The sequence below is a fragment of the Musca autumnalis genome, unplaced genomic scaffold, assembly GCF_047663935.1.
Source record: "Musca autumnalis isolate F117 unplaced genomic scaffold, ASM4766393v1 scaffold_5, whole genome shotgun sequence".
NCBI lineage: Eukaryota > Metazoa > Arthropoda > Insecta > Diptera > Muscidae > Musca > Musca autumnalis.
In genome coordinates this window covers 118,693,117-118,705,364 of record NW_027412088.1, presented here as the reverse complement: position 1 = coordinate 118,705,364, position 12,248 = coordinate 118,693,117, and the positions used below count along the sequence as shown (strand labels likewise).

Sequence of the window (12,248 nt, the reverse complement as noted above, 5' to 3'; positions counted from 1 at the left end):
AGGAATATTTATTCTAATAGATGAAATAAGGAAATCTGAAGATATATCGCCATTCAAAATTGTTTGTACCATAATTGTATTAAACATTACACGTCTGCTTTTTAATGTTGGTAATCTAATTAGCTGCTGGTATAAGATGGCAAGACAAAATCACTATTCCAATAAAAGCCTCTTAAAGCAAAAAGCAAGAATTGTTTTTGGACAGATTCAATTTTATCGGAGTATTTCGTGTAATATATGGATGAGTAAGTAGTGTTGTAGGAAAAAAATTGAGCAATGGAATCTCATAGGATGGTCTATAAGGATCATGTAGAGGGCGGGCAGCTCAGGGCCAATAACTGGTTCTGGTTCCTTACCACAACATCAATTGGATATCCACTAAAAATAACCTCTAATTTGAACTGGTACTGTGTGTCCGCATGTTTTAATATTCAAATCTTCATCCAAATGTGTATCGTACAATTAATGTTAACTTATTAGAATAAAAATATAGTATACACCTGGCACTAAACATGTAATGTAACTGGAAGGAAGCGGAAAGAATGCCCCATAACCGGCGAGCTCAAGCCGCTGCCAAAAACATAGAGTGTCATCACTTTGTTCACCACATATCCGTTACACAATAATTTTTGATACCTTTATGTAAAACCGCAGATTTATTTGTTCAAAAAGTACACTTGTTCCGAATGAGAATCAAAACGGAACACACGTTTTTGGGCGAACATTGTTCGCTCGTGTAAAAACAAAAATGGACTTTAAAGGCATGATGTAAGAAAGGGCATTATAGAAATATAGAGATAATTGAAATTATTTGATTTTGACAATGTTTTAATACAATTGTTTAGTAAAACTTTACAGATCTATTTTACAAAAGTGTCATAAAGATACATTAATCAAATCTATTTGGCTTCGTACGGCTTCATAAGATTTTCGGAGAATTTCTTTATATTTTCTACCCCTCGTACTTCCTTCTCCAATAAGGGTAATTTTGTTACATGAAAATCTTCGTAGAGGTCTGCAATTTGGTCCAAATACTTTTCTTGGATCTATAAAGTAAATAAAAATTCAATGAGCAACACATTTTCATGAAAAGAGCAATACAACATATGTATTTAGCTTTTACTTTGCATACCTTGTATCTGGAAGCGCACATCGCACATGGTTGTTGGTTTTGTTTCATAAACAACAATTGATTGACTATTATGTTATGGGTATCAATGCCACACTTTGTTAGTTCTTGGACCAGTCTCTCCGTTTCGTACAACGATAAAAATTCCGCAATACAAACACATACGAATGTTGTTTGGTCCTAAATAATTAAATTGTCCATTACTAAATGCGCGAAATGACAGTTTTAATTACACTTACAGGATCACGAAATTGTTCATTAACCTGTCTTATAACATTTAGCATTTCATCAAGCTTCTGTGTAAGTGAATCAGCATTGACCGCCGGCATACCCAACAAACTTCCAAATTGGGTTATGAAGGGATTTATTTTCAATTTTAGCCTCTGCATTTTGCCCAAGCCCTTTTCCACTACTTGAGGAAATGACAATAATCGCAACGTGTGACCAGTAGGTGCGGTGTCGAAAATAACCACTGAAAAGTTCATTGCTTTAACAAGTCTTATAAAATAATCATTATTAGTATCGGGAAGTGTTGTTTATAATACACGTACTTCATAACTTCAGCATAACTCATTGCTTCATCAATTCCGGGAAGTGCTCCAACTACTTCATGAAGGAAGCCTTTGCTGAGACGCAAAGCCTCATTATCACCCTCAAAGTATTCGTCTGGCAGTTCGTTGAGACCAGCGTTCGGGTCAATTTCCATTGCAAACAGATTGGTAAATCCATTTACCTTTTGGCAATAATAAATAAATTATAATATCGTATATTATGTACAGTGGTGGGTCACACGGGAAGTAAACCACCTTTTTGGCAAAAAGGTTTTGCTTTAATAACCCAGCAAAATGTTTGCCTCCAAAGATGCAGTTAAATGATATGTACAAGTGATCTGGATGTGCATCAAATTATGCATTTTCACTGATGATTTTTACAAGAGCGTGACTACTGAAAGATGCACTCCAAAGCACTGCATTTTAACTAACCCTTTGGCACTGCATTTTAACTGACCCTTTGGCATTGCATTTTAACTAACCCTTTTGCACTGCATTTTAACTGACCCTCTGGCACTGCATTTTAACTGACCCTTTGGCATTGCATTTTAACTAACCCTTTGGGGTAGAATAGGAGGCAGTCCAAAGCACGTGTTTGGTACAGGCATTCTGCGGAAATTGTGCAAGCCATTACAAAATATGCCAGAACAAATAAAATGCATTTATTATTTGTGCAAAACAAAAATATTAACAACTTTATTACATTAACACAAATTATGAAAATTCTCCATTGAATTCAATCGCAAACATGCGTGTTTCCTCCGCTTGCATTTGTTCCAAGCAGAACTGTTTTTGCTTCATTTGCTAAATGGGTTGTCTTCCCACCACCAGTTAAGATTTCGACACGTACTCCAACAGCACTCCATTCGGAAATTTTCTTCTGGTGAGTTGCCGGAAAAATGTTCACAAATTAAATATTATTTAAATATTATTTAGTTTGTATTAACAAATGTTTGGACATGTTAACACGCTTATCTCTTTTTTGAAAATGAAAGCCGCTGCCTGTAGAGATGTACAATCTGATTTATGTACATATAGGGATCTCTAACAACTGCTAATAAAATGTAGCGAACGGAGTGCCTTTTTCACGACTCCGTTTGGACTGCATCCGGATGCTGTTAAATTGTGAGGAATTGGAGTGCCTTTTTCACGACTCCGTTGAACTGCATCCGGATGTTGTTAAAATGTGACAAGTGGATGTGATTCTTTGGATTGCATCCAAATGCGGTTAAAATGTGAGGACTGGAGTGCCTTTTTCACGACTCCAGTTGAACTGCATCAAAACATGCCGTGACAGAACTAGTCCACATTGCACTACTTCCAATTTATTTTGCTGGGGATTTATGTACATGTAGGGATCTCTAACAACTGCTAATAAAATGTAGTGAACGGAGTGCCTTTTTCACGACTCCGTTTGCACTGCATCCGGATGCTGTTAAATTGTGAGGAATTGGAGTGCCTTTTTCACGACTCCGTTGAACTGCCTCCGGATGTTGTTAAAATGTTACAAATGGATGTGATTCTTTGGATTGCATCCAAATGCGGTTAAAATGTGAGGAATGGAGTGCCTTTTTCACGACTCCGTTTGAACTGCATAAAAACATGCCGTGAAAGAACTAGTCTACATTGCACTACTTCCAATTTATTTTGCTGGGAATGTATTAAAAGCATGGCGTAAGATGTGAAGTGTTTGCATGAATTACAACAACTAACAATTTTACAATAACATTTTTTATGAAAACAAGGCTCTTCAAGTTTTACTTTTTATTCGAAAAGTGTTCCTATACTTACCCCCTGTTTTTGTAACTATTTTTTGTTCGTTCGTCTATATTCGTAATAATTTAGGCATCCATAGCTCAGCCCCTAGATGACATACAGACCTAATTCTTCGTAGAGACGTTCTATATACAGTTAAGAATTCCTCATTCAAAAATCAGCGTTCCACATTTGCGCTATGGCGAGTAAATCAATTTACAAAATTTGACAATTCGTGTGAGAACAATAAATTTTTTTACAAAAACAGGGGTTTAATGTAAGCCAAGGCACATTTATAGAAGGTTGAAGTGACAATCAGCTGTATTTTTACTTTGTTGCAAATTTGGTTTTCAAAATGTAATTGGGTCTACTCATGAAATTTGAAACTTCGAAATTTGCTATCATAAAAGGCTTCTTTTCATCCTAAACGTGTAATAAAACTGACCTACGGCAGTTCTGAAGGCTTTATATTTACATTTTGATTCAAATTTGATCTATTTTAGAGGATTTTCAAAATGTATTTTTTTTATTTTCCGAATAACATGAAGAGAAATCAAAAAATTTAATTTTAAAATTTGAAAACAAAACTGAGATTAATCTGCATTGTCTTACAATAACAAAGTAATACATACCTCAACAAAACTGCCAAAGTGAATCTGAAAACAGACACACAGCACGGTGGACGAGGTGGGAGTAGTTATTTTGCTTACATATGCGGCTACGAGAGTTTTTAAATATTTCTGTTAAAAAAGCATTTAAATGAATTCAAGCGTTACATTTATTCTTGAGCTCGAGACGTCATAAAACTGGGGAAGAGTTTTTAGTTTCAATACAAAGAACTAAGAGATCTGATGAGGCCAAGTGACTGACGTAGGCCGAAACTAGTCTTCTCCGTCTTTCCCGAAATTAAATCAATTGTAAATGTATCCCACTTAAAAAACTTGTTTTCTAAATTAAAAGACAAAGCTGAGATTAAGCTGCATTCCCTTACAAAATAGCTTCGAAGAGTATACTTAATGGCATGTTTCTCTAAGATGATTCGAATTCAAATTCGCTCGAATTACTACCAATCTCCTGTTGTTATAGGAAAGTGAAAAGTCGAATGTGGCGGTACGAAAGCTTAGCAGACTAGATTCTATGTGTAATCTGCCAAATATTTTGGGAAGAAAGTGTAGAATCAAAGGACTAAAACGCTTTAGTTGACTCTAGTTTGGAAAAATCTCTCCGATTTTTAATTTTTTGTAGTGATTGATATTGCTTACGGGCATATATATCCTTTCAAGGAAGATGGGAATGGTTTTATGATCCGAAATTCCGGACTAGATCCGTATCTACGTTTTAAAAGCTTACCTATCCAACAGGTAGTCACAGTGTTCTCCGGTTCAAAAGATACCGATTAAAAAACCGATTTAATTTATTTTTATTTATATTTTAGTTTCTATCGTGTTATAGCCCTCACACGGTATATATACATAACTTGATAGAAACTATAATACAAGGCAAATTTATATAAGGTATATGCATGAGTTACAACAACTTACAAAAACAACATTGTTGTTATTTAAAATTAACCTGTTTATGTACTACGAAACGAAAATGTGTGCGCATGAAACGCACCCAAACTTTAGATTTGGAAATATTATTTCCTTTGCTTTTTCTTCAAAACAAAAACACAATTTGAAAAACACACTCAAATTTGGTAGTTTTTCTAACTAGGCGTTCGCACCAGACAGTTTGTCTTCAAATTGAACTCTGATTTACTAACACATATGTACATACATTTGTCGGCTGTCTTCTAGCTGTCCATCATTTTTTCACAGACAGTCGGGTTAACAAATTTTTGACATTTTTGTAAAAATAGGTGATATAATAATTGAAATGTTTTGAAAACAAAAGAACATGAACAAAAACAAAATATGTGAACGGAAAACAAAAAGAAATCGACGATTTTCATAACTTTACAACTGTTTTTGCAATACATGAAGTCAACTGTGCTGTCATGTGTAAACGCAGGGTTACGCATTCATTTTCTTATCGACATACATACTTAATAAACAGGCCCTAATGCTTGGTTTACATTTACGAAATCCACTCGATTTCAACTGTCAATTCCATTGCTCAAACGTCAAATGAAATCCAACCGATTTCAGATGAGTTTTTATTTGACGTATACGCAAAGGAATTGACAGTTGAAATCGAGTGGATTTCGTAAATGTAAACAAAGTATAATTGTCAAAGGAAATATTGAATAATAGGGTCGTTCCAAATTCTTTTTCAGGAAAACATAAAAACATTTTGAAAATATTCTAACATAGAACAAATTTGAATCAAAATGTAAATATAACGCATCCAGAACTCTCGTAGGTAATTTTTATTACACGTTTAGGATGAAAAGCAGTATTTGATGGTAACAAATTTCGAAGTTTCAAATTTCATGAGTAGACCCTATTACATTTTGAAAACTAAATTTACAAAAAAAATGTAAGAATACTGCTGATTGTCACTTCTGCCTTATATAAATATGCCTTACTATAATATTTGGCCTGTGCCAGAACTCCAAGAATCTAAAAATTGTTACTATTTTTTCCGATAACATAAAGAAAAAAATGTTACCGTAGAAAAAATAGTAGCTTCTTGCAGGTGCTGGAACAGACCAATTTTGTTGCCTGCAAATGACTGCAAATGTGTTAACATATGCGAAGCTATGTGTTTCAAAACGTCAAAATTGCACATTTTTAACGCAGGTAAAAAGCAAAGATGTGTCATTTTTATTTCTGATGCATTTAGTTGCATTTCCAAGGAACAATGCATGAGTGTGCAACTGAATTATTTTGACGAAGTTTAAACAACACAAAGCAACGGACGATACGGAAGTCAGCCACATTTTGACTGTGAAGTTCAATTAAAATTTTAGTATTTCTGGGAGAGTTTCAAAATTGAAAGACGTTTGTAAGATAAGACGGTTCTCCAGTTTGTACAATATTGTCTGGAATCAATAAAATGTTCGAAGGAATTGATAATTGCGCATACAGCGGCGACCATACACATAGTATTTAAGAATTGATCAAAAACTTGAAGTTAGTTTATATAGGTTTCTTCTATTTGTGCCCGCATTAACTTCCACATCTAGTATATGAGGCATACGTAGAGAACTCTCTGGTGAATATTTGATTTGAGTGGACTGTTATATTGCCTTCCGGCTATATAATTTCTTCAACATAAGATTGAGTTTAGCTATTAAAAGCAACTTACGATTAAAAAAAAAAACAAAATTGCGAACTGTCGGTAAAGGAAATTTGTTCCTAAACCCCTGCCGAATGCCGTATATTTTCAAAAAAAAAAAAATAATTTTCGAATACTTTCAGTGGAAAAAGTTTGAAATCCAACTAAATTCAACTTGCTCCTTTTTCTGGAGCCCGCTAAGAGGAAAATCGAAAAGGAACCGCAGGGGGACCATTAGTTTTACGGATACATAATCAAAATAAAAAACCGTACCTCTGAAAAAATTAAAAAAAAAATCGGAGAGTTTTGACCAAGCTATTTGTTCCAAACGGCTTGATATGCAGAAATTGTTCATATAAAGGTAGATCACTTCCTGTGCCATCCACTGTATGTACAATAAAAATTTACCTTGGTTGGTACTTTGGTAAACTTTTGATCAAATGCATCCGAAATGTTGTGTGCTGGATCCGTAGATATTATCAAAACGGACTCTCTAACTTTTGCCATTTGGACAGCTAAGCTACAACTGTTAAGGCAAAGAAAGTATATAAATTGCAACGTATGATTGACTATTAATTCATCTAATACATACCTACATGTTGTCTTACCGACACCTCCCTTTCCTCCGACAAAAATCCACTTTAGAGAAGTCTGATCAATAACATTTTTTAAACTAGGTTCCATAGGCTCAAATTCCTCAGCCATATTATTTTAGAATATAATGTATGACTAAACAATTAAAATGCAGGAATATAATGACACGACCAGAGGAGGAAGCCAGTCGGCTGAAAATCGGCGGCACGCCGCCGCCGCTTGTTTTCTTCGAGTCGAGCCGCCGCCGATTTTGTCGGCTCAAATCGGCTAAAAATCGCCAGCCGTCAAATCGGTAGAAACGGCGCGAGCCGATAATTTTCAGCAAAAATCCATGAAATTTTGCGATATATATAGTCCGGTCCACACTAGACTGATTTCATTGAACAAATTTCATGAAATTTTGCTTTCATAGTAATTTTTATAGTGGGAATTTGTTCTAAGAACGTCTTATTTCATGAAATTTCTAATGAAATTCATCCTAGTGTGCACCTGGACTATGTTTAAACTACATGTTAACTTAGCTGAAATTTAGCCGCGAGTCGGTAAATAAGTCGGCGCGCCGCCGCCGATTGTCTTGCACAGACGTGAGCGAGCGAGCCGAAAAAATCCGTCGGCTTCGTTGTCTGGACACGACCTGGAATTAGCAAGCAATTCACAATAATACGTCAGATCAGAGTTCGATAGCTGAATCTAAGCGGCGTTAAATTTCTTTTGACCTTTGGCAACAGGGATGCCAACTGTTCCGAGGTAAAAATCGCTACAGACAAGTTGTGTTAAAAACCTCCACAACAACGTTTGAGTAATACTATGTTTACATTTACGAAATCCACTCGATTCCATCTGTCAATTCCTTTATGTATACGTCAAATGAAAACTCATCTGAAATCGATTGGATTTCATTTGACGTTTGAGCAATGGAATTGACAGTTGAAATCGAGTGTATTTCGTAAATGTAAACATAGTATAAGGCGCATACCTATATACGTCCGTATACCCAGGGCGTGTGTGGTGAAAAAAGTAAAACACATGTATTCTTACAGCTATACCAAGATCTATTTAACAGGTCACATAAGTAGCACAACAACAACTACTTTTTGGCTGAAAATTCTTCAATATGTCAAAATGTTTGTTTACGTTTTCATACAATTCATTCACAATAACAAAAAGTTTGACAGATTGAAACCAATCAGCTGGTCGTTTTACGCCACCCATGATGAAATTATAAGGTGGCGTAAAACGGCCAGCTGATTGGTTTCAATCTGTCAAATATTTTGTTATTGTGAATAAATTGTATGAAAACGTAAACAAACATTTTGACATATTGAAGAATTTTCGGCCAAAATAGAGTTGTTGTTGTGCTACTTACGTGACCTGTTAAATAGATCTTGACGCCACCTTATTATTTCATCATGAGCTATACCCATGGTACAATTAGAAAGGTAAATGCCTCAGCCCAGCTGATCGAATCTAAAACGTCAAAAAACTGGGAATTCGCCATGAAAAATCAAAACAAAAAACCATATGATTCGATAAGAAAGAGATAGCATGTCTACACTTTATAGACAAACACAAGCGATAAAAAGAGACAGCAAGAGACAATTTGGCGAAAATTTTGACAGTTTACATTACAAAAAAAGTTGCTTTGTTGTAGCAATTCGCGAAGCATCTACCTTTCTAATTGTACCATGGCTATACCTAATTAAGTCGTGACGTACAAAAAATATTCACCTACCTACCTCAACAACGCTCTCTGAGCGTCCGTATTACCCAAATACATTGAACCCGAAATCCCATTTAAAACACAAAAACCGCGACTGAAACTTTATTAAATGTTTTCATTCGTAAAACAAACATTTTTCCATTGCAATAAATTGTATTTTATGTTTTGTTGGGCTTTTGTTTTCAAAATACAAAACACACACATACATACATACAGTAGCATATCGTACGTTCTGTCAAAGTTGAAAATGTTCAACTTACAAAAAGTATACGCTCGACGTATTTCGGTAGTTCTCATAAGAATACATGTGTTCTACTTTTTTCACCACACACGCCCTGGGAATACGGTCGTATTTAGACATAGCAGTTATGAGAACTACCGAAATACGTCGAGCGTATACTTTTTGGAAGTTGAACATTAGCTCCGTTCCAGTACTCTTTTAATAGTAAAATGTGCAAAAGAGAGAACCGTCAAAAATTAGTTCAACGCACACATTTTTCCAAAATGTACGAGAACGGAAATATGGTAGAAACGTCAAAAAAAACTGGAACACATGTCAAAGTCGGCGTGTCAGCCAATCGGAAGCCGGCAAACATGTTGCACATTTTTGCTCGCTCAAATTTATCGTGTAATAGCACGGTTACACTACAGTTTTTTGCCGGGTTAACCCACTTTATGAGGATTTATTGCTTAATGCCTGATTTAGACTATGCTGGATTTAGCAAATCCAATGGATTTAAGTTGTCATTTTCATACAACATATGTCAAATAAAGCCAGATAATTGCTAAATCCAGCGTAGTCTAAATGAACTTTAATCTGGTCAAATCTGACCAGATTTGCCATACAAAAATTAAATCCTCTCACGACTGGGTTTATTTTAAATCCGGCACAAATCCACCAAAAATACAGTGTTGTATTCGGTATTTGTGCAAAAAAATCCAACTCTACTCAAAAAGTACCAAAAGTTGCAACTGTTTTTGCAACAGAGTTTGTCGTGTTTTACACGTTTACGATTGGTCGCATGAGATTTTATGGAGTTAATAAATCTAAAGTTATTTGAAAATCATAAAATTATTTATTTTTTACATTAGACACTATTTTAACAAAAAGTATGCTTGATACCATGATACAAAAATGTATCCCTGTGTGTAAAATATACCAATATGAGCAAAGAGGGGACGATATCTCATACAAGAAATTGTAAAAGTGTAAAACACGACTTTATTAGCTATTTTGTATGTATACGTAAACAAACATCAGCTGACAGTTTATATCCTCGAAAAGCTAAGTGTAACCAGCAAAGATTAACCCACTGGATCTATTAAACCCAGTGGGTCAACCTTCAATAGTGTAACCGGGGTATAAACGTTTCTAAAGAGAGAGCCATTCAGCGCCATTTTTGTTCAAAGATAAGTGAACATTTTGCAACATTTTTGGTGTACGGGAACGCATTTCCTGGAAAAATGTTCAAAGTGTGTTAAATGTGTAAAAACATTTTAGTTCTGGAACGAAGCTATTTTCAACTTTGACAGAACGTACGATATGTTATTGTAGCTTCGTTCCAGAACTAAAAAGTTTTTACACATTTAACACATTTTGCACATTTTTGCCCAAAATCGGGAACGCACCAAAAAAGTTGCAAAATGTTCACTTCTCTTTGAACAAAAATGGCGCTAAATGGCTCTCTCTTTAGAAACTTTTTACACGACAAATTTGAGCGAGCAAAAATGTGCAACATGTTTGCCGACTTCCAATTGGCTGACACGCCGACTTTGACATTTCTTCCAGTTTTTTGACGTTTCTGCCCTTTTTACGTTCCCGTACATTTTGGAAAAATGTGTATGTGGAACTCATTTTCGACAGTTTGCTCTTTTGACACTTTTATCATTAAAAAAGTACTGGAACGAAGCTTGTATGTACGTATGTATGTGTGTGTTTTGTATTTTGAAAACAAAAGCCCAACAAAACATGAAATACAATTGATTGCAAAGGAAAAATGTTAGTTTTACGAATTAACACATTTAATAAAGTTTCTGTCGCTGTTTTTGTGTTTTAAATGGGATTTATGATGCAACGTATTTGGGTAATACCATGGCAGAAATACCAGGTAGTGGTATCACACCAGCTGATCGAATATGAAAGGTAGAGCTGGCAAAAAATCGATGGCACTATCGATAATATCGATTATTATTTAAAAATTCAATTTCGATAGATATCGATATTATCTGAATAAAAGCAGTTGTTTATTCTCCTTTACATTTATGTGAACTACTTTTGCATAATTTCAAGAAAATCATTGACATGTCCGCCATTTTCATCTCCAAATTAATGGCGATGACAACTTAACGATAATATCGATAGCAATCGATATTTTAAAACATTATATCGAAAATATCTAATGTTGGGAATATCGCCAATAAACTTGCCAGCTCTAATGAAAAGTCAAATCCCTTTATAAAAAAATTATTTTTGTTGTAATTTCCCCAACAACATAAAGAAAGTTTTGACATAACATATTCAAAATTTTACGATGCTACTACCTGGGTAATAGTGCCATGGGTAAGGCCCATACCTATATACGGACGTATACACAGGGCGTGTGTGGTGAAAAATGTAGAACACATGTATTCTTATGAGAACTACCGAAATACGTCGAGCGCATGATGAATGGTCTGTTCCTTTACTTTAAAAACCGGTAACAGTGGCAAAAAATGGTAACTAGGCGTTTACACCAGACAGTTTGTCATCAAATACAACTCTGATTTACTAACACATACATACAATTGTCGTTTGTCTCCCAGCTGTCCATCATTTTTTCACAGACAGGAAGGAAGACAAATTTTTGGAATTTTTGTAAAAATAAGTGAGATAATAATTGAAATGTGTTGAAAACAAAAGAACATGAACAAAAACAAAATATGTGAACGGAAAACAAAAGGAAGTCGATGATTTTCATTAAACATTTTACAACTGTTTTTGCAGTTGTCGGGACGCCTACGTCACACAGGCAAGTTCTGGGATTTTGACAATCAATACATGAAGTCAACTGTCCTGTCATTTGTAAACGCAGGGTAAAAGTGGTGAACTGGTCTCATATAAATCGTATGCTTGTTAAAGTAAAGGAACGCTTTGCAGGTTAAAAATGGTAACCTCAGGCAGGTAAAGGAACAAAGCTGAAATTATAAGGTGGCGTAAAAGGGCCAGCTGATTGGTTTCAATATGTCAAATATTTTGTTATTGTGAATAAATTGTATGAAAACGTAAACAAAAATTTTG

The 12,248-nt window shown here is 34.9% G+C and overlaps 1 protein-coding gene across 1 annotated transcript; it reads right to left on the bottom strand.

Moving 5' to 3' along the window:
* Positions 1-801: 801 nt before the first annotated feature.
* Positions 802-7,949, bottom strand: LOC141405506 (ATPase ASNA1 homolog). The gene is made up of 7 exons (XM_073989903.1): positions 7,887-7,949; positions 7,250-7,423; positions 7,066-7,183; positions 1,681-1,862; positions 1,369-1,627; positions 1,133-1,309; positions 802-1,046 (listed from the first exon to the last, which is right to left on the bottom strand). The coding sequence occupies exons 2-7, from the start codon at positions 7,360-7,362 to the stop codon at positions 900-902; spliced, it is 996 nt and encodes a 331-aa protein (XP_073846004.1). The 5' UTR covers positions 7,363-7,423; positions 7,887-7,949; the 3' UTR covers positions 802-899.
* Between the last annotated feature and the right edge of the window lie 4,299 nt (positions 7,950-12,248).